This window comes from Ictidomys tridecemlineatus, chromosome 4, assembly GCF_052094955.1.
Source record: "Ictidomys tridecemlineatus isolate mIctTri1 chromosome 4, mIctTri1.hap1, whole genome shotgun sequence".
Taxonomy (NCBI): Eukaryota; Metazoa; Chordata; class Mammalia; order Rodentia; family Sciuridae; genus Ictidomys; species Ictidomys tridecemlineatus.
In genome coordinates this window covers 54,999,277-55,022,994 of record NC_135480.1, presented here as the reverse complement: position 1 = coordinate 55,022,994, position 23,718 = coordinate 54,999,277, and the positions used below count along the sequence as shown (strand labels likewise).

At 41.0% G+C, this 23,718-nt stretch overlaps 1 protein-coding gene across 2 annotated transcripts in view; it reads left to right on the top strand.

Moving 5' to 3' along the window:
- Syt9 (synaptotagmin 9) overlaps window positions 1-22,604 on the top strand; it is a 165,125-nt gene extending 142,521 nt beyond the window's left edge. The window contains exons 7-8 of one of the 2 annotated variants that reach the window (XR_013437772.1): window positions 13,133-13,325; window positions 20,365-22,604. Coding sequence is in view for 1 of the 2 variants with exons in the window: in XM_021720716.3 (XP_021576391.1) it covers window positions 20,365-20,373 (9 nt within the window). In the remaining variant the exon portion in view is untranslated. The remainder of the gene's footprint in view (window positions 1-13,132; window positions 13,326-20,364) is intronic. The other variant, XM_021720716.3, reaches the window with a different exon arrangement.
- The last annotated feature ends 1,114 nt before the right edge of the window (window positions 22,605-23,718 follow it).

The window sequence follows — 23,718 nt, the reverse complement described above, 5'->3', positions numbered from 1 at the left end:
TTGTCACCCTTTCTTCTCTGATGTACCCTCCCTCTCCTCCTGTCTGCATGCCTCTCCAGGAGCCTCATGCTCTGCTGGTTCCTACACAAGCCTGCTGTCCCATATCTCTGATGCCCTTCATGCTCTCCCCACCACAGACGCCAGTGGTCTGATAGACATGGTCACACACCATGTTTCTGTCCTATGCCACTTTCTAAAACATACAAAACACCTTTTGGGAAGAGGGGGCCCATGATCCACAGGAATACAACTATTTGCTGTCCTCCTGATGCCAGAGAGACTATATATACATAATCAATCACATAGTAATTACTTATTTATGGATTACAGTGTGACATTTCAATACCTATATACAATGTGTAATTATCAGGCTAATGGCATATATATATAACCTAATACATTTATCATTGCTTTGTGTTAGGAATATTCAAAATCCTCTTTACTACTTATTTTGAAATATTCAGTTAATTGTTGCCAACTATAGTTATCCTACTGTGCTATAGAACATTAGAAGTTATTCCAGAGAGACAATTCTAATAGTCTGGATGCTTGGGCTGAATCATCTCCTCAGACTCTACCTAATGCTGGGATCTCAGAGCCACTGTCTACATGGTGGGCCCTAGGAATGTCCCTATTTGTGAAGTGACTCTTCCAGACAGCTATATCAGTCCTCAGCCAATGTGTGGGCTCAGTGCATCTTGCCCTCCTGCCCACAGCCATTGGCTTATTTACTGAGGACATCCAGTTCTTAATCGGGTGGAGTGGCACATGCCTACAATCCCAGCAACTCCAGAAGCTGAGACAAAAGGATAATGAGTTCAAAGCCAGCCTCAGCAACCTAGCAAGAACATTAATAACTTAGTGAGACCCCGTCTCAAAATAAAAATTAAGAAGGGCTGGGATGTGGCTCAGTGGTAAAGTACCCCTAGATTCAATCCCCAGTACCAATCAAACCAAACCAACCAAACAAACAAAAACCTTCTACACACTGAAAAGCTGAATGGAAAGAGCCCTTATTGGTGGCATCCCATTCTTTGCCTCACAGTGTAAGATCTCCCTCTCTGGAGGAGCTTTATAAAGAGTCTTGATGGTTCACAGAGAAATATTGCAGGACCTCAGGGTCCTCCTGGGCTTCAGGATCCCAAGTACTTCATACTTTCAGGCAATTTGATGATTTTGTAGAACTGAGGAGGTGAGAGGTGCAGGGAAGGAGAACAGAATGTAGAAGCCCTGGCCTTTCAGAAGGCTTCAGGACCATTCATTTCCATCACAGGTCTGTTCAGAAGGCAGCCTTTACCCCGTGAGGGGACTGGGCTAAGGTGTAGGGACCTGGCCTGAGACTTCAGGAAATCTTCATTGCCTTCGATGGCTCCTGCTAACTGCGCAGTGTGTACATAGCTACCGCAAGCAGACCTTGTCTTCCCCTCTGGGCTCCACATTTCCTGCTGGTGGAAAGAACTAGCCCACACCTCCTGCTCCAAAGAAGAAAGCATCTTCCATGAGGGTGCTGGCTTCAATAAGATGACTGTGCTTTACTTATAATTTCATGCTACAGTGATTCCACTTCAACTACACTGAAAATGGCAGCTGTGCCCACTGAGTCTCCAACCTCGTATCATGCATGTTTCTGTTTTTTAGATTTACTGAAATAGTTGGATAAAGTGGCAAAATCCCTACTACAGAGCACAAAGAATTCTCTCAAATAACTCATTCTTCAGCAGGCAAGATGAATTAGAGCAGGGTCTCTGCAACTTCCCCAGAGCTGACTCTCCCAGCCATAATGCCCCAGGATTCAGACCACGGATGAGACACCTACCATTCCTGGTTTACTGATAGAGAATAGTGGCAGCACTTGGTGGAAAGGAGAACTGGGAGCAGCAAGGTCCTTATGGGCTGGAGAGGAATGGCCAAGGTGTTACTAATGGTAGCAGGCAGGAGGGGTAGAGAGGTGACTGGGGATTTTTGCAAGGAGATGAAGAAACAAAGGGAGCAAAAGACACAGCCCCATAACCCCACTGGGGGTCACAGAATGTGAGGGATTAAATTGCCTCTCTCTAGAAGGGCTACAAAGAGTTGTGACTTGGAGGGAGAACCAAGATTCAGTCAAGTGGATAGAAGATTTTAATAAAGGGTTAAGGATATAGGAGAGTTAGATGATGGTGGATGGGGAGAGGGCTGAAGACAGGGAAAAGAGGGTGCAAAAGGGTAGGTCTGGCAGGTGTGGTCTCCAGGATCAAAGTCTGCCTCACCTGGGGGCTGTACTGGGGTTGAGAAGATAAAGTCACCACTATCTCAGACCAGCTGCTTTCCTAGGGTTATTTGAGAGAAGGCCTGAGCTCTCTGTCACTATTCACCCCTTCATTCAGCCATTGTCCAGTGTTTATGAGCATTGGGTCTAAGGTGCCCTTGTCTTCCCACCACCATAAACCCTTACCTGCCTCCCTGACCACCACCTCCTCCCCCATGCCTATCTAACTTGCCCATCCCTGTCCTGCTGTTTCCCCAGTGTTGACCCTTGCTTACCACACAAGCCACCAAGCCTGTCTATGACACCTCAGATTAATAATAAAATAATGTTAGCACTGTGCCACATGCTGCACAAGCCTCATCTATAAATAGGTAAATGATGTTGTCTCCCCAGAACAAAGGGGGCTTAACTAGCCCAACATCATTAGGTAAATAAACAATAGAGCTAGCAGATTGAGGTCTGTTTTAATATTTGTTCATTGTCATAAGCCTCTCCCACACTTTTGTCAAGGTCTTACACACGGTAACTTTGGACTTGGCCCTGGGTGTTAGTCAGCTTTTCATTGCTGTGACAAAAATACCCCACCAGGACAACTTAGCAGAGGAAAAGTTTATTTTGGCTCCTAGTTTCAGAGGTTCACACCATGATTGGCTGACTTCAATGCTCTGGGCCCACAGCGAGGCAGAACATCAGAGTGGAATGGTGTGGAGGAGGAACACTGATCCATTCATTGCAACCAGGAAGCACAGAGAGAGAGAGAGAGAAGGGAAGGTGTTGCAGGGAAGATGAGCTCTTCCAGGGCCTACTCTCAGCCAGGCCCCATCCACAGCAACTACCCAGTCAATCCATTCAAACTAGGATGGACTGATCAGGTCACAGCTCTCAAAATCTAATCATTTCACTTCCCAAAATTCCGGATTTTGGGGGACGCTTCATATCTAAACCATAAAACTTGCTTTGGCCAATGGAATGTGGAGGGACAGTTTTAAAGCATCCCATGTTTCCACTCACCTCATTGAGCTTTGACATCTGTCATGGGAGTCAAACACCTTGAACAACGGAAGCTTTTTCAGCTTGATCCTGAAAGGAGAAGACTGGAAAGCAGACCTTCCCCTGTCTGGCAGAACTGTAGCCAACCCACAAGAAATTAGTGCATAAGCTCCTAAGATTTGAGGGTTGTTTGCTATTGTCCTAAAAGCTGAGTGACACATATTTAAACTGAGATCCTTCTGGTTCTCTGCAGTGCTTTTAAACTCATGTACTGTTCCACCTAGTGCTGCTTCAATGTAGCTACAAAGCTGGGTCCAGATGCAGACTTCCCTCCCTTAGGAGAGGCTCTCTTCCTTCATTACTTTGTCTTCAATATGAATTTCACAATCTCTAGATGTTACAGTTGCAATTTGGTTTTTATTCCACTTCCCTCTCCTTGGGAAAACCCTTGCACATACCTACAGAACTCAGCAAACCTTTCAACTCCACATCTCCGTGGTCAGCGGCTTCCAAGGAGACACAGTTGTAGGAGACTGGTTAAGCCAGGGTTTGACCAGTTTTACAGTCATTTGAGGGATCACATGGTTATGTTGGTTTTAAAAGAGTTTCCCTTCTGTGCTGTTAACATTCAGCTCACTTAATAATGTGAAACTAAAACAATACCTTTTGCCAGCACCAATTCACTGTCCATTATGGCCTCAAATTCCCAAATGATTTGTGATGTAAGGTTTTTGTTAATTTACTTTCAGTTGTTTTGTTTCTGCTGTATCTTCCCCACCAAATCATCTGCTTCAATATAACCATAATTTCTAAAGCCAATAGGGCATGCAGTGAACAATATGCAGTAAAAGTAAGTAACTGAAAACTGTTGTTTTTTTTAAACACTAAAAGCTAATAGAATACTCTTTTTCATATTTTTCATATTTTCATAGCATGTTCTAGAGTTGTTTTTCCACTAGTGTGGTTTTTGTTTGTTTGTTTATTTGTTTATCCTTGGTCTGGGGCTTGAACCTAGGGGTGCTTTACTATTGAGTACATCCCCAGCTCTTTTTATTTTTTATTTTGAGGCAGGATCTCACTAAGCTGCTGAGGCTGGCCTCAAATTGATGATCCTACTGCCTCAGCCTCCTGAGTCACTCAGTTACAGGTGTGCACCACCACACCTGGCTCACATGTGTTTTAAAATGTCACATTTTGATAAGACTCAACTTTAGATGCAAAGATTTGATTTCTCTGAAGCAGAACATGATTTTGCCTAATTATTTTAGCTTGAAAAGCCCTGGAGTAAAAATGTTTGATTTTTGCTTATGCAACATTCCTTCTGTCTTTTTCTGATAAAAGAATCCCATTTTCCTTGAGGATTCAGTGCACCTCCCCACTCTGTTCATGTGGTTTGGGGAAAAGTAACCCCACAGAGATCCAGAGTGTCTTTCAGGCTTCAGTCTATTTTCAGCACACTGGGGATTGGTTCAGGCTGGGCACATGATTCAATGTAGGCCCATGAATCTTGTTGGACTATATGGAAGAGCTCACATTTCCACTGAACTTGAAGCCATAAATCCTCTTGGAGCATGTAAGTGTGTAGTTGCTAGCTGTTTTCTTGATATCAGCCCTGTGGAACCCAACCCCAGAATGGGACAAAACAAAAGAAAGTTTTAAGAAATGGAAATGGTGGTAATGGGTCTTAATGACATTGTCTGAACTTCTGCATCCACCTTTGCCTGTAGATGTCTCTTGCAATTGACTAGCATGGACCCCGTGACCAACAATAACAAATCTGACATGTCTTCTGGTCAAAAGTCCTATATCTGGGGAGAGAAAGAGAAAGAGCTAGAAAATTGTCTTGCTAGAAAATTCTTCCACAATCACAAAAGCAGAGAAAAGAAACACACAATACATAGTTTTTAATTTGAAACTGCATGAGAAGTGAAGGTTCAGTAAGTGAAAACTTATTGACTTAACAGCATTTCAGTTTTAAAACACAATTTTAGGAAACAAACTGTAATAAGAAATCATAGTCAAATGAAAAAGAAATCAAAAAGTGCAAGCAATTAACATCTAGAAAATTTACCTGTAAGTACTGCTGCTTTATGCCATGTTGGCCTTAAGGTACCAGGTGATAATGTCCTGGCAAACAGGTAAGGACCACATCCCCTAATAACAGCAGGGCAATCACCAGGCACCTTGGGGACTGTCCAACTCCAGGACTGAAGGGCTTTCACTCCAAATCTGTTCCCTGAAGTTCCTTCCACACAGAAGAGCTGCCATCTGGCCACCTACTGTTTCTATCCTGTAGGGTCGTAGGTGCTCAGGTTGGGCCCATCTCAAAGGCAAAAAGTTGAGGCACCGCACCTGGGAAGAGCCCTCTTGCTGGTGGTGACTCTACCGAGTCCTGAGGTTATACAAGGCATCACATGGCGAGACAGATGGAGTGAGCTAGAGAGAATTGTTTTTGTAACAGAGCCATTCCTAACAATAACCCATTAATCCATTCATCTATTGATCTGTTGAATCATTCATGTGAGCTGAGCCCTTATGACCCAGTCCCAAAGGCCTCACCTCTCAAATATCATTAACATATGACCTAAGGGATTAACTTTCAATAGACAGTTGGTCCCATGCACAGAATGTAAAGCTCATCCATTGTAGCCACGGGAACTAAAAACTCAATTCAACTGCTTTAAAGAGTAAAATAAAAATATTGTCTTGTGCAAATCCAAAGGTAAGAGATGCATGTTATTCCAGAGGTTTACAGTGTCTTTAGGACTTGCACCACAGGTCTCTGGCCTTCTCTTGGCTCTGTGCTCTTCAGTATAAAAGCCTTCAACATGTTAGCAACTATCACCAACGCTTATGAAAATAAGGATATGTTGATGGGAACTTGATGATGTGTGGATGAGACATAACATCTGACCCCAGTGGTCTACTTTAAGATCACAAGGAATAGGACAACCGGACATGGTATATTTCTTTCTTTGACACAGCACAGCACTGCCTATGAAATGTTTAACTATATTTGACAGTAGAGTGTATTTTAACATATTATACATATATGGAGTGTAACTCATTCTGATTAGGATCCCATTCTTGCGGCTTTACATGATGTGGAGTTATACTGGTTATGTATTCATGTAAGAAAGTTATGTCTGATTCATTCTACTGTCTTTCCTATTCCTATGCCCCTTCCTTTCATTCCCCTTTGTCCAATCCAATGAGCTTCTATTCTCTCACCGCCCCCCCCCTCGCCCCCATTGTGTGTTAGCATCCATGTATCAGAGATAATGTTCAGCCTTTGGTTTTTTGGGATTGGCTTATTTAGCATGATAGTCTCCAGTTCCATCCATTTACTGTCAAATGCCACAATTTCATTCTTCTTTATGGCTGAGTAATATTCCGTTGTATATACATGCTACATTTTCTTTATCCATTCATCTATGTATTTGATTCTCATTCAAACAAACTTACTATTTAAAGATAGTTTTGAAACAGCTAGGGAAATGTGAACTCTAACAAGTACAAGATGGTATTCAGGAATCATTATTAATTTTGTTAGAGGCAATAATGCCTTATGGTTATATATTTTTTAAAAATTTCTGTTAGAGATGCATATGGATGATTAATAGATGAAGTGATATCTGGTATTTTTAAAAATTATCCCAGTATTAAGAAATAGTTACTTGACTATTGTTTAGCCTATTAAATATGTTTATTTCATTCAGCTACTTTCTGGTGTTTAAGCTAATTCTGAGACCTCCTCCAAAACTGAGAAAAACATGTCTATAAATTATACCTGGAAAAGCAAAGGGGAGCATGAAGGACCTGGGAAGGGGGCTGAAGACCCTTGCTTAAGACCCTTCAGTGGATGGTATTTTATCCCTCATGGATTCACAGTAGGTTATAAATTCCAAAGCCACTCTTCTTTTCTCATGTGAACTCCAAGTGAGAATGACATGTCTGCCGAATTATCACCAACCAGTTAGGTGAACGTGATCTCAGCAGGTGCACGAGAAGGAGGTCACCCAGTGCCTGCCATCCCTTCCTCAGGTGGTCCTTAGAAGCAATTTTAGCAGCCCTTCAGTCATTTCCCTTTCACCCTAAGCCACTCTCCTTTGGAAGGAGAACCCAGATTTGACCATGTCTTGTCTTTTCTAAAACTTCCACTGTTGGCTGTACCTCTTTGTTTCCTAAATCAGTTTGCTGTGTGGGTACCTTTCCTCCTGGTTCTTTGTTAGTCCTGAATACCTTTCCTCTATGCTTTCTCTCTATATAAATCCTGTATTATCCTCAAGGTTCAGTTTAAGTGCCACTTCCCCAATGAGGTGTCAATGAACCACACCCCCACTTAGAACAAAGTACTCCCATAATACTTTGTGATTCACATTGACCAATCCCCACCTCTTGTTTCTCTTTTAGAGTTAATTAGGTACATCAGTCTTAACTGTGAACCCCTTGAGGTCTGGAATAGTGTTTCTGCCCATGGTAAAAGTGAAAAACAGGGTCTGTCAGTATGCACTGAATCATTGGATTGAGTTGCTTTAGGCTCACTGCTGATCTTTACTACAGATGGTGATCGAGCCTCTACTCTGTGAAGTTTTTAGCATATAATAGTCATCAGGCAGGAGGAAGATCAGTGCCCAAAGGAGGATTAAGACAAGATGCAGTCTGCACCACAGTTCCTAACAGTGGGTAGAAGCAACCTGAGAAGAGAGACAATGTAGATGCCTTCTCTCCAGTCAGGGAAATGAAAACGAGAGGACCTTGGGGTCTTGCTCTTTAGCCAGAAATATGCGTTACCCTGAAATCAAGTTCACAGGTGAACACATCTCATCCATTTTATTGTACACTAAAGTTTAGGGTTGGGGGCTGGAGGGCAAATTTATATGACTCTATATTCATGATCTCTTTGACATTTATATTTTTTTACTTTTTTTTTCCCCAGAGCTTCTTTGGCCCTTTACAGAAAATGCAGAATTTAAGCCTTCTGGGACTGATTTGAAACTAACCTTGTAGAACTCTCAAGTGCTAAAGACAAGTATCTCTTTTCATCTTCACTCACCTACACTTCCACAGGGACAGGGTGAATGGGGTCACATGACTCTGGTTTCCTTGCTCTCCTGAGCACTCTTCAATCCAATCTTGCTTCCAGGGTCTTAGTCCTGAAATTCAAATCTGACTATTTTGGTCCCCTACTTAAAAATCTTTCAGTAGTTGCCCTTTGTCCTGAATAAAATAAAGAGGTTCCTTTGGTGACCAAGGTCCTTTGTGACCATGTCTTCATCTCCCCTTTACACTGTATATTGGGGTCACTCCTAGTTGCCACTGGTTCACATAATGATTTATATTCCCCCATCACACCCTTACTCCTGCTTTTAACTTACATTGTCCTATCTACCTCTTTGCCTGGCTAGATCCAGCTCCAGCTCCTCTACCCCCGCATCCCCCATGTGCTGGGGTTGAACCCAGGGCCTCAAGCATGTTAGGCAAGCATTCTACCACTGAGCTACATCCCTAGCCCTCCAACTCATCTTTAAACATCTGATCAGTTTTTGTCTTCAGGAAGCATTCTGAAGATCTTCTGATGAGAGTTAAATGTTTCTTGCTTGAGTTGTCTTCTCCTAGCACCCTGTGCCTGTCCCTAACATAGCACTGGTATCACTTTATATGAATGGGCATGTGTCATCCCCAGCACATCCAGCTGCTCAAGAATGGAGACTGTTATCATCATAACCAGTACCTATAGCAAAGAGTCGGTATTAAATAAACTCTTGTCAGATAGAATCCTAATTTCTTCTCTTACAACTTATAAAATGATTCCTATTTCCTTAGACTCTGCATGTCAGTATTTCAAAGCTACAGGCATAGTTGTCACCAGCTGTCCAAGGGCTGTGTGTGTGGACTACTGCGCACAGTAGCCAAAAGAGGGACTAGGCCTGGCACTGCAAACTCCCTGTTGGGGATTTATCACAGGATGCAGGTGCGCCTCCCCCTCTAGCTCTGCCTAAGATCCCACAGAGCACCTGAGATGGGTGTGACTTGCCAAGATGACAATCAATCTGCTGACCACAAGACGTCTTGAAGCAAGACTCCACCCTTGAAACCTTATCCCTGCCTCTGATGTCCCCCGCTATAAAATTAAAAAAAAAAAATGGGGGCTCACGCTCTCTTTCCAGTGCGGAAGCTGACCCTTAAGATCGAAGAGCTGTTCTGCTCTCAGTTTAAAAACTACTGTCCATGTTGTATGATTTTTCGCCGCTTTCTTAGCTTAATGTTGCAGCCAGCTCTTTTAAACCTAGTTCATCTTATCTGCATGGGCTGTGGACGAGACATAGTGGTTCTATTAATGCATGAAAGTAGCTGAGCACTACCTCTGAAAGCCAAAGAAGTTCCATCCTGTGGGGGGACTAAATGATGGTACATTCTTTCTGGCACTTACTTCAAATACCAGGCAATAGACATGGAAGAGGTAAGACGATGGCAGCTGAGGTCCCAGGCATCATTTCAGATGGAATTTGCAGCAGCCCAGGGGCTCAAAAAGTTCTCATAAAGATCTTTGTAAGACACTTCTCTTATTTTAAAGGCTCAGAATTCCTGCGTGATTGGGAACTGCCATGCAGGTGACCATGTGCCAGATTATCTCAGAAAGCTTTCAAGATGCCTGTTTGCATTGCATCATTGATTACATTTTTGTAATCCGTTCAAGTAAGAATCATCCAAACTTCCTTTAAAACAATCACTTTATAGCTGGGTGCAGTGTCACCTGCTTGTAATCCCAGTGACTTGGAAGATTGAGGCAGTCAAATCACAAGTTGGAGTCTAGCCTCAGTAACTTAGTGAGTCCCTATCTCAAAACAAAATGGGATGGGATTGTAACTCAGTGGTAAAGAATCCCTGAGTTCAAACCCTAGTACCAAAAGAAAGAAATAAAACAATAACTGCACAGAAGAAAATACTTGATTTGGAGTAATTATCTATTCAACAGATATTAGTTGAATATCTACTGTGGTGTGATGAATTTGGAAGTGGGTAGACAAAAATCCTTGCCCTAGTGTACTTGCATTGTAGTGGGAGAGGCAGAAAATTAACATTGCAAATGAGTATATTGTGTGATATTGAAGTATGCCTGTTTACATTGTAAGAATAATGAAAAATAAAATTGAGCAAATAAGGGATAGCAGAAGTGTGGCATAGATTTTTGTTTAAGGGGGCTTAGTTTTAATAGAGGTCATGGTGGGAATGAGATAATTAAAACAGTTGAGCAACCACTTGAAGGAGATGGAGCAAGCCATAAGGCTGTATGCAGACTCAAGAACAGCCCATTTAGATGCCTTAAAGGAGTTTGTATAAGGAACAGTGAGGACAGCAATGTGAAGGACGCAGAGCAAATGTAAGAGAGAAGTAAATGAGACCAGAAAAGTAATGGGTAGGTAGAGTGCAGGTTACATAGAACCTGTTAGATCTTTGTAAGTACTTTGGCTCATTCTCTGAGACGTAGAGGGAACAACTACGGAATTTTCAAGATTGATGTACAAATCTAAGCTTATAACTGATCCACCTACTGCCAGGTTGAGAATGGCCTGTGAAAGTGGAAATATCTATTAGGAACCTGTGGTTGTAATCCAGATGTAAATGATAGAGACTTGAACCACTGTAGAAGCAAGTGATCCATGGTTTCCGTCTGGATGTGTTTTTAAGGGAGACCCAACAGGATCTTCAGGTATGAAACAGAGAAGTGAATGATTATTTCAAAATTTGGAGCCTGAGCAACTGGAAGAATGGAGGTGACAGGAAATGAGCTGGGGAAACCTGCAAGTACAGCACCTGTATGAGACAGTGGAGTTGGACCTGCTGTTTGAAGCCTCTATCCACACAAAACATCGAGAAGCAGTTAGGTAGATACAGGGATCTGGATTTCCAGAGCAAAGTCAAACTATTGTTGTAAAGATGGTTGAGATATAAATGGAGAATACAAGAGATCCAAAGACCAAGAATGGTACATTCCAACATTAGAGAAATTTAACAAATTTCAAGAAAGTCACTGATGCAGTAAGAAAATCAAGAGGATGTTCTATACCCAAAAACCAATAAGAATTTTTTTCCAGGAGGAGGAATGGCCAGCTATGTCAAAATGAGGATTGAGAACCGATACCAAGTTTAAAGATATGCTAGATATTGGTGACAGTGGATTCTGGGTTGAATAGTGTCCTCCCAGAAAATTCATGTCTATCCAGAGCCTCAGAATGGGACATAATCTGGGAATAAGGTCTTTGCAGATATATTTAGTTAAGATGAGGTCAGACTGGATGTGGGTGGATCATAAATCCAATAACTAATATCTTTATAAGAAGGCCATCTGAAGATACAAGAGATCCACAAGGAGAACATCTCATGACAGCAGAGGCAGGAATTGGAAAGATACAGCTGCAAGCTAAGGATTGTTGGCAACTACTTGAAGCTAGGAAAGGCAAGGAAGTTTTCTTCTCTAGAGCCTTCACAGGGAGCATGGCCCCACCAACGCCTGAATTTCAGATGTCTAGGCTCCAGAACTGAAAGATTAAGGTTCTGTTGTTTTAAGCCATCTAGTTTGTGGTATTTTGTTAGGGCGGCACTAAGAAACTAATACACTTGGTAAAGCAGTCACTTAACATCTCTGTACCTTGATTTTTCCCATCTGTAAAACAGGGATAATAGGAACACCTACTTCAGGAAGTTGTGGTGAAGAGTAAATTAATTAATGTTTGTCATATTCTTAGAACAGTATATATAACCAATGCTATATAATGTTAAATGTTATAATGATTATAAACCTAATCATTTTGTTTTGAAATCAAAACACTCATTTTTACTTGTTCATTGCTTCTCATTTAGCTCATTAACCTAACAGGTTAAATTTTTTCCTAAACTTCTAAAATAAGAATTTCATACTTAATCAGATTCTCGTAAACATTTTAAAATAAAGAAAAAGACATTATAAATCTAGCAAAGAAAATTGACCTAATTATTTAAGCACAGTTTAAGCAATTCATGAACAATTCCCCTCCAACATTTCAAATTAAAATAACAAACTTAAGATGTGATTATATCAAATACTTCAAACATCAAACAGTGGGTATTAAATTGTTCTCAAGCATTTATCAACTCTCAGAATGTTAAAAAATAAAATCTTATATATTTTCATTCAATTATTTTAGGCATTTCAACATCTTAAAAATCAACTTTATTTAGTATTATTCATTTTCCTAAGCATTTAACTGTTGACTATAAATTTAGCTAGTTAAGTTCTCCTAAAAATATACATTAAAATAATAAAATTTAGTAATTTTCTAGTATAGCATATTATTGAGCACTTAGTTTAAAAGCATAAACAAAAAATGACTATAAAATGTGTGTTGCACCTGAATAAATAAAACTTGCACAAAAGCATCATTACTTCATCATTTATAAATCTTATTTAAAATATCTTTCTGGTGTAGCAAAGTTGTTTTTCCAAGTAATAAAAACTGAATTATCAGTTCAGGTCCTCCGTAGCAATTGAGAGAGCAGATGGCCAGTCAGTGATGTGAGTCCCAACTTGCACAGGGGACAGGAAGTAGGTTTCCTCTCAGGGGAATCCTACTGGAGCCATGAATTAACAAGGAAGCTTCTGCTTCCTATTTTGTCATTAGGAGACCCATCCCAAGCTTTTAAAATGGAGTTTCATTTCAGAATTAAATGCATCACATACACACTCGGGGTCTTTCAACTTTTACTCTTATCCATTCTTTTTATCATAATTTTTGTCTTACTTGCTCATTTTGGTGGATGGAATTATGCACACACACCCCAACACAGCAGTTACGCTCAGAGACCACAACTGAGACTTCATTTTACTCTTCTTTCTCATTCTTGATTCTATAGTCATCTGTAAATCCTGTGAGCTCTTCAAGAGTAAGATGGAACTGGAGATGGGGGTATGGCACACACCTATAATTCCAGCTATAATTATGTATAATACATAATACAGAGACAGAGGCAGAAGGATCAAGAGTTCAAGCCCAGCCCAAGCACCATAGCAGGACTTCATTAAAAAAAGAGAGAGAGAGAGAGCAAGGTATGCATTGATCATCTTTGTTTTCCTACTGCTCAATTTAAATGACCCCAGTGCTAAATAAATGTTTGTTGAAAGCATTAATAAATAAATGTAATGAATATAAATTTGGAGTAAGAAATTTCAAATATTCATCACTTAACTTCATTGGATAGAATAATTTTTGTCTTATATAGCAATTCCTTAACTATCCCCCTCATCTGAAACAATATGGAAGTATTCTTCTTACCTTCTGAATGATGTCTTTACTACGGGAGCCTTGCTTCTCAGATTGTTGCCAATGAATTCTTCTTGGTAAATAACAATGTACATGGCACACATGCCACCCTTTTTTACCTTTCTCACCTTTCTCCTCAAGGTCAACTTGACAATGGATCTTGACACATTTTTGTATCATCTGGACTATTCAAAATTCTTGTCTAGATTGAGACTCCCTTGTAGAAAGGTGCTCCATCCATGTAGTGAATGGAGTTGGTATGTGAAGCACCATCATTTACCATTCTGGGCATAATACTTAAGAGTATACATTTTGATCCATAAAGGCATGGTGGCAGATTCTGACTCTGCCATTTTCCACCCTTTATTATTTGGTCTTTCTCAAACTTGGTTACCTCATCTGAAAATATATAATTATAATGATTTCTTTTTATGGTTTAGATATGAGGTGTCCCCCAAAAGCTCATGTGTGAGACAATGCAAGAAAGTTTAGAGGTGAAATGACTGGGTTATGAGAGCCTTAACCTAACCACTGTGTTAATCCTCTGATAGGGATTAACTCGATGATAACTCTAGGCAGGTGGAGTGTGGCTAGAGAAGGTGGGTCCCTGGGGAACAGACCATTGGGGTATTTGGTTGTCCTTGTTGAGCAGTGCTCTTTATGCTTCATAGTGGCCATGTTCTCAGCTACTTTCCTCCACTGTCCTCTTCCACCATGATGTTCTGCCCAACCTCCAGCCTTGAGGAATGGAGCTGGCTATCTATGGGCTGAGACCTCTGAAACTATAAGCCCCTAAGTAAACTTATTCTCTTCTAATTGTTCTTGTAGGGCCCTTTGGTCACAACAACAACAAAATAAGCTGACTAAAACATCTATCATGGAGCATTGATATAAGTAATTAAATGAGATAAGGTATGCAGAGCTCTTAGGGTAGAGCAAAGTGCTTAAGCACTCAGTTAATATTATTAGTCAAGTGGACTCTAATTCTCTGTGCTATTGTCCCAGTCTCCTGACTGGCAGTATAGTCATATTCACACTCTTTATTTCTTTTACATACCAGTTCTTAAAGAGGAAAGAGGGAACGAAAAATAAAGAATGCCTGAATGCCCTCTTTGAAAGGAAGGAGCTAATCAGATCCTAAGTGGGCAGAACATAATGTTTCCTCACATACATATTTGTAAAGCTATGCTAAGTAATAATAGTCAACAAAATTCTGAGATTTTGTTTTTCAAATAGAAATTTTAAATACAAGTATTAAGTACATATAAGATTAAATCATGTAATAAGAGCCACTTCAATTTTTGACAAGCTTCTTATTTCAAAGCCTTTAGATGCTTCCTGCAATCAAAATCCATTTTCAGATTCACAGGGAGATATTATCTAATGCTCCACTCAAGTCTTTTTCTTTTCTTAATCTGAGGTCAGTTTCAATGGCCTGTCTCACATCAGCTGTCATTTTTATGACGGAAATGTCATTGCACATTACAGTTTTCACTGGGACAGTTCTCATCTTTGGTTTAAATTCAATTTAATTCCAATCAGATCATTGTGTCTCAGAACAATTGAATTCACTTAAAATCCTCTCTGTTCAGATAGGATTGTAACCACTACTTCCTGTTGCTGCTGTTGAAGTTCCTGGTACCTTCTAAACCTGTGGTGCTACTGGGAAGGTGCTGGGTCTGACAACAAGACAGTGCCACTGTGCTCAATGCAGTGGGCCTGGAGCCAGCCCTGGAGCCAGCTAGGCCAACATTAGGGCCATCATGTTTAAACCGTCATTGCTCATTCTGGTGTTGATGCCACAGTCTCCAGCCCAACTCCCATCAAATCCCACGGGTCAATGCTGTCCTGACAGTATTTTACTGCATAATCATTGCAGATTTTATGCCAAGTTTTGTTTTGTTTTGTTTTGTTTTTTCAAAATAGTGGAGTGTGGCTCTCTCTGCTTTCTGATCATCATGTGAACTGCTTCCCTCTGCTACACTCTTCCGACATAATGTTCTGCCTCACCTCAAGCCCCCCAAGAATGGAGTGTGCTGTCTATAGACTGAGACCTCTGAAACTGATGAAATGACTAATCCCAAGCTGTGCAGTCAACAGACAGCCTCCACCATGCACTTGTTCTGCCGACTGCCTCAGTTGCCAGTTGCAAGTTACTTTGCCTGGGGTCTGCTGTTCTCAGAGCAGTTCTCACCTAAGGAGTGAAAAAGGCTTAGCCATTTCAACTCAAAGTAGGAGACAGTAAATTAGGGCAGTACTCACTTGAGGTTTTGTCAAGGTGCATCACTACCCAGCATCTGCTTTGGCAAATTCAACCTCTGATGAATAAATTCTGGATCAATTGCTCATACTTAAATTTGAGGGGAAAAAAGTCAGATACAAAAGGGATTCTGCTGCTCTGTTTACAGTAAATCATCCTACATAGACCTGGACATGGATGTAACTCTACACGGTACACACAAGCCTATCCACGTCAAGAGCTGCATTTCTGAGCTGGCTCTCTCTCATAGTCCAATCATCCAGACCAAGAAGTTGACATATCCGCCACTACCTGATGACAGTTTACCCAAATTTCAAGGTTGCACTTCCTGGCATATTTAATAAATAGCTTAATCAACACAGTTCTCAAACTACATTCTAAAACACATTGCCAAACTCAAAATACATGGGGCAATACATTTCTAGATTTTTAAGTTCCATCCAGTTCGTTTCTTTACTGTCCTGAACACAGTAAATAATTATCAAAAGTTCCTTCGGTGTTTTCACTATTGTATATTCCAATCTTATTTTCTATCATTTGTAATCACACAATGTGTGCTCCAGCAAAATTATCTTCTCACTCTTTCTCACACATCTCCTATACTTCCTTCCCCAGCTTGAACATCCACCCACATGCCCTAAAGTGTAACATTCCACTTGTTTGGAGGGTCATGCTTTTTCTTCATATATCTCCTACAGCAGTTTATTGAAACATCCGTTCTCATAGTACATAACACTTATTGTACAACCATTTATATGCTTCATTCCACTCCTAGGAAATCACAAAGCATGGTGTATTCCCACTACTGCTATATGAAATCATTTTTAGAATTCAAAAAGAATACACCATTTTGATAAATTCATGTAAGAGTCAGTTTAGGATCAGTATTAGCCTCTGAAGTCAGACTACCTGTGTCAATCCCAGATCTATGAGTAACTAGCTATATAACCTTTAAAATGATATGCAAGTGACTGAAACCAGAGAGATATGAAGGGGGCAAGGCATGTGCATGGTGTTTTAGCTTTGAATTTTCTCAATGTGAGTAGCTCAAATTTTGCTCCTTATAAATATTAAATACATAATTTTAGATAAGTTAATAAAATTGTCTTTTCTATAAGACTAACTACACAAGGGAATAAAAAATAATCCTTGCATACAAAAAAAGTGGAGTGTGACCATTGAAGCTTTCTTAAAAGATAAAATTGTACCAGTATTACTTAAAAATCATTAATTATTAAAGTGATATGATGCAAAATTATAATGCAAGGAAGACTCATTAAAATTGAATAATCCAGCTAGGCATGATGATGCACACCTGTAATCCCAGCATCTCAGGAGACTGAGGCAAGAGGATTTCAAGTTCAAAGCCAGACTCAGCAACTTTAGCAAGGCCCTAAACAACTTAGCAAGACCCTATCTCAAAATAATTTCTTTTTTTTAAAAAGGACATCCCTAGTCCTTTTTATTTTGTGTGCTGATTCAGGGTCTTGCTAAGTTGTTGAGGGTCTTGCTAAATTGTTGAGGCTGGCCTTGAATTTATAATTCTCCTGCCTCAGCCTCCCAGAGCATTTTGGGACCTTAGTGGCCCTGTCAAGAGGAGGAAAATAAAGTCAGGATTATAGGTGTGTGCCACCACGCCCAGCTTGGTTTCCTCATCTGATGTGCCATCCTCAGCACCACTCATACAAGATGTGTTTATTGTTAGTATTGCAGCACTCTAAACAAATCAAACAAGACAGTGGAAATATACTGACAATGTGTGTGAACTGAAAATTCTAATTTTGCAGTTCACAGTGTGCAAGGAGACAAATGTGCATCCATATGCCACTCAACCACACTTTGCTACTCTGTTTACCTTTTAAGCAGCAGGAGAATAGAATTATACCATGTGAAAATGATGTGATAGAATGTTATAAACCAATTTTGGGACTATAAAAGCAGGATGCCATAATTAGGCAGTGAAATATGGTAACTATAGGAAAATCTTTCCTCACATCTTGTTTTACAAAAATCTTAGCTGAGAAAGAGCTCATTATGTTTTGGAGTTGGAAAAATGTTGGATATTTGCTTTGTTTGGTTATTTTTCTAGTCTTCGACTGGGGTTATAGCTCAATGGTAGAGCACTGGCTTAGTATGTGAGAGGCACTGGGTTCGATCCTCAGCACCACATAAAAATAAATAAATAAAATAAAGTTTAAAAATTGTCTTTAAAAAAAACTGAATTTAATTAAAAAATAAAAGCACTCTTTCTTTGTCCCAAAAGACAAAGTGGTGTTGGGTGACAGCTTCATTCATGTCTTCCTCAGTTGCCCTTTCCCCTAAGACAACTGGACTCCTTTTTCAGACCTGACTTGTATGCCTTATTTTCTCTAGAAAAAGTTTGTTCCCAAGAAACTTCCCTTGTAAGACCTCTGGTAGAGATGACCCACTACTCTCAGATATATCAACACTCCTTTATCCTGTCATCTATAGGCTTAGTCCCTGAACACAAGCATTTTGGGACCTTAGTGGCCCTGTCAAGAGGAGGAAAATAAAGGATTCTAGGCCCAGACAGGATCAGGGTCTAGAAAATGCATCCAGCTGACGGCTTCACCTGAAGAATGGAAAGACCAGTAGGCCACTCACAATTTTTCTAGAGGCTGTTCTTGATTCTCGCTAATTGAATGCACAAGGAAATTTGTCAAATAAGTAAAACACTACCATAGAGGTCCAGTTGGAGCAGTGTTCTGATTTGGTCATCAACTACATGGCCTCTGCTGGTGGTATCCCTGGGTATGGGGAGTGGTAAAAATTGGTTGCAGTCATAGCCCAGCTCACTAATCAGACTTAAGGCAAAGCCATTAACAAAACCCAGTACTCTGCAGGCCTGGGTACTTTGGAAGAGTTGTACCCAAAGCAGTCTAAAAGAATTGGTGAAGCTAAGGTCATAACAGGGAATAAAGAGATTTTATATAGAACTAAGGGGTAAAATGAGATGTACATGCAAGTTGCCAACCAGGGAAATCTAGAGGAACTAAATGAGAAGCTAGGAAGCTATATGAGGGATGTGACACCTGCTATATGATACTGGCTTGGATCTTCAAGGCACATTACACATCTAGATTTAGTGTCTAAAAAGACGAGGCAGATAAAACCGTTTAAATGCATCAGATGTGGAGATTGGGCATACAGAGTGTGTTTAGGAATGATGTAATTGCTAAAGCTTGGACTTCAAAATTAGAAGACTTGGGTTTATATCCCAAGTCTGACACTTATTCATGATATGGCTTTGTGTAAATTAATCTCTCTACATCTCTGTATCCTCCAGTAAAGAACCTCACTGGGTTCTTTTAAGGATTTGTAAAGTTCATATCCTAGTACCTGGCACACAGTGGGCACTCAAAAATGAAGGAATGGTACACAGAGCCCATTGGGCTAATAGCAACACAGCTAATTCCAGACTTCATACATTGGTGGGGCTGACGCTGTTGACTCTTGCCTTCGCTAATGGGACTCAGGCACCAGCAAACAGGGCCTTCAAGGATGGGTCTCACACCTGGGCAAGGGACTATGTACCCAGGTCCAATGTGAGGGGTAGGATGGAAAACAGCTCTTTGGCGGGCACTGCAGAGTAGCACCCTCTCTGGGAAACTTATGTTTAAATCATAATATTAAAACAAATATCCTTTCACCTTTTCCTGCTATATACGGAATCAAATACCCCTTTTCTCAGAGATGTGTGGGTGTATATATACACACTCATTCACACACTTCAAAGCCAAGGACATAGTAAAGCATGCCCTTTCCCTCTACAGTGTACACTCTGGCTTTTATTATTTTCCTTAAGTTATATCCCTATGTGTGAACCTTTGATCTCTGAAATGCAGTCCATATACTTCAGTTTGAGAATATTTGCTTCTCTCCCATAGTTTGTGAGTAATATTTTTGTTATTACTATATCCATGGAAATTTACCTTTCTTTGTCTCTATGACTACAGAATTAGCAACCTTAATCTGTCCTGGAAGATGAGTTGTATTTCAATTGAATGCTGAGATTAGTGTACAACACAAGATATCCTGCTAATCTAAATCTGGGCCTCTACTAAGAAAGCCTACCCCTCAAAACAAGGAATAAATGTTGCGATATTGCACCACTCAGACCCCTTCCTCCAGTTCAGCCTTGCTTGCTGCCATTCCACTCCTCACAAACAGTGCAGTCACCTAAATTTTGACGATTCCAAAATGTACCAGGCCTTATATGCTTTTGCCTGGGCTCTCTTCTTTGCCTAAAGTTCTTGCCCCCCATCTCCTGATGGACTCTTTTTTTTTTCAGCCTAAATGGCACAGCTCAAGACTCATCCTTCAGAATCCTCCCAGTAGACCTCCTCAGTCCCCTCAAGTCTCTATAGCAGCATATGTTCACCTGTTATTCACTTCTCCCTCTGAGTGCTTTGAAATCAGGGCAATTATCTTACCCATGGTCTTTGTATTCCCAGCTTCCCTCATAATGCCTGGCACTTGTTTGGTACACACTAAAAATGTAAAATTGAAAACCAAATCACTCTTTTTGTTTCTTCTTCCTACAGAAACGATGACTATGAATTAAAGAACTGCTTGACCCAAGGCACAGTAGGACAACCTCTTAAAAAAAAGATCTTAAGTAACTTTTTCCATCCAGCAACATCCGGATGACTCCAGTGACCAAATGTTCAGCTGTAAACACAGCAATAACTGGCCATCTTTGCTATTTGGATTTGGTGAACCTGAATAGTCCAGCCACTTTCTTCGGGTGGCCCATGGTGATGAACTACAGGGGAAGCTTGTCTCATTGCCAAGAACCAAGATTGGACTATGGAAGAAAGCAAGTTGACATAGTGAGAGTCCCAAGAGTATCAGGACTCTTAGTGATTGATATAAAGCCCTTGGTGATGGGAACATAGCACCTGCTATGGCAGTGGTCACTCCGACATGATTATTTGCTTGAATGCCCTGGAAGGATAAAATATTTAAAAATATATCCAGGTGCTAGCAGCAGATCTCAATTCAAACTCCACTACCTACCCTAGCTAACAACTGTCTTTGGAGACTTAATTTTACCTTCAGGAGTACTCCAGCTTCGCAAAGAATAGCCTCCAGAGAATAATAGGATAAGCAGGCCACTCCCCTGGAGAAAAATCTAGTGTAAAGAGGGTTAGTTTGCAGAAAATTCACTGCCTCCTCCCGTGTACATGGCAGACTACCAGTTGATCATGGCCCTCTTTTATTCCAAAACCGGATTCTGAGTTTTGAGATTCTACAACATTATTTTTAAGTAACCAAGTCACTTCCTTTCAATTGGTAGTGTTATTAGAATTAAATTTAATTGTCATCTCTATTAGAGAGGTATACCTCTCAGGTCATATGCATTCTGGAATATCTTTTCCCAGGCACATTTGTCCAGTGAGGGAACAGCCTCAGAAGTAGGTAGAGCATTGTGTGAAATAAGATCATGGAGATCTCACAGCGGTTCCCTGGGGGAAGGCACAGCTTTGGGCCTCCTTGGCCTGAGTGCCTTCTGGGGTATCTCCATATGCAGAAGCTCAGAGCCTAGCCTTGGACAGCCACAGACACGGGTTTTCTTCTCACTTCAGACACATATCATTTCCATAGCACTTGGGGAATGGAAATACCTATAGGAGTGAAGGTCAAGGGCTCTCCCCGGGTAACTCTTCCATTATTCAGCTTCCCTTTTGCCAATCTGCTACCAGCTATGCGCCCCATCATTATTGCTTCTGCCTCCACAGAAATGAAACCAAAGGCCTCAGCATACCCTGGCAGGACCAGGGGGCTGTTACCTAACGGTCCTCTTTCATTATGGGTACAAGGCACTTATCCATGCATTTGCACCATGACTTCAAGATAACATCTCCCTTTTCATACAGTCTCTTTGCAGCAGATTCCAGAATTGGATTGTAGTTTATCTTACTGGAAAATGCATTATCTTCATTTCAATTAACATTTTGATGTGGGACCAGCTGGGCAGAAGCAAGATCATTACATATCCTCAGAAATTCTTATTACCTTGGCTGCCTGGTACAAGATGTCAGATGTATCCTGATATCAAATCAAAAAATGGTGGAGGCCTTTGGTGTGTGAGGCAGTATTAATACACTCAAGCTTCATGCATTCCCCAACCTGCTTAATTCATTTCCATATCATTATCTTTCAACCTTGGGATTCAAAGGGAATCCCAGTCCTGCCTATGTCTAAAGACATGAGAAAAATTCATCTCTCTTTGCCCAAGGTTCTCCTCAGCTCATCCCTCCCACCTTAGCATCTTCCACCATAGCAGTGTTTAGAACCAAAGCACGAAGGGCTAGTGCCAGCAAGAGAGTGCACAGAAATATTGTCACTAGATCTAGGCAGAAGAGCCCGAAGGTATGATCCCAAAGAAACCAGACTGTCTCCAATAGCTGGCAGTGGTCATCCCATTCCACTTTGGCATGCCCTTGGCAATGGGAGCCTGGGTTGGAGAGCCAGCTGTGCCTATTGTTTCCACCTCAGCATCTTCCTGCCCAGACCTAGCAGCCCTGAGGTCCTAATGAGTATGCTACTGGCTTGTTGGTATGAAATATGGTGGCGTTGTAGGGGCAATCAGGCAAATGTGACTACCCATATGGTAGTTATTTTGTGTCTGGAAAGCTCTGCCCAGCCAGTACAGCTGTGGCCAGAGTGTGGTTATAAATTTGAACTCCTTCAGCCCATTTGCAACTCTGCCTCTGTTCTCTTGCATTCTGTTTGGTTGCCCTTTAGTTTCCTAGTAAATGTTCCTTTTGAAAAACTCAAACCTTGTCTCATTGAACTTGTGGGAAGGGGATTCTTCAGTATCTTTTTCAGGGTAGAGAAGGACACTAAATACCTTGGGGGAAAGTGGAAATAGTAGAAGAAAGAGAAACAACTAATCATGTCTCAGGGAAGGACCTTGGGAAGGATTGGTGCCAGGAGAAAGGAAGAAACCAGTTGTCCTCTCACCTTCCTGGCAATAAGTCCCAGCCCCTTCCTCATTGCCATCATCTTCAAGGAGAATTACCCTGGATGTGTTTTGTTGCCAGAGCCCCTTCCTGGCCGGTGATTTGTGCACATTGAGCATGTACCAGAAAGTATACTGGTACATGGCAGAAGCAGGGAGGGGAAAAGAGTGGTTTCTACAATGTAGATGCTTTCAAACTTCCCTAACAGTTATGACTCCAGGGATTTAGTCCTCATTGTCATCAATAAACCTATATTTCATATGAAAAGAAGGAAAGGAGACTGACAGAAGAGAGATATGGAAAATGGTTTGGTATTTTCATGACTATCCTGTCCTGTGATAGAGGATGTTCTAATCATATAACAAAGCACTTCAAAACATAGTGATTTAAGTAGAAATGCATTCTTTCTCAAGATGATGTGGGTTATCTGGGCCGACCTTCGTGGAAGAAGTGAAATGATAAAACTGAGGAAAGAAAATAATCAGGAATGTTGTCCCAACAGTGGGAAAAAAAAAATGTCCCACTAGGGAAAACCTGTGGGACAACTCCAAGGAAAACCGGGAAAGATAATGTTTCTAACATTCTGGGAGCTTCAAAAGGTGAACCTAGGTCCTCATCTCTAAGCCCAGGACAGATATGAGGCAAAAAGAAGTGCTGAGAAGTGCCAGGACCTCCTCAGGCATCCCTGATGGCAGATGTAAATCTCCCTTCACTTAATGTCCCATGAAAGCAGATCAGGCCTCTCCCAGGGACTGGCAGAAACCCACTTCCTTCAAAGTGCTTAAGTGTCACTTGCTGCCCAGGCTCCCTGAGCATATGGGCTACGAAATTCAACAAGCTATATGATCATCTCTGCACTTTCCTCCCTGGTGTCTTCCCACTTGGGTACAGAGTTCTGAGCCTGGAAAGGATTAAGAGCCAAGATTAAAA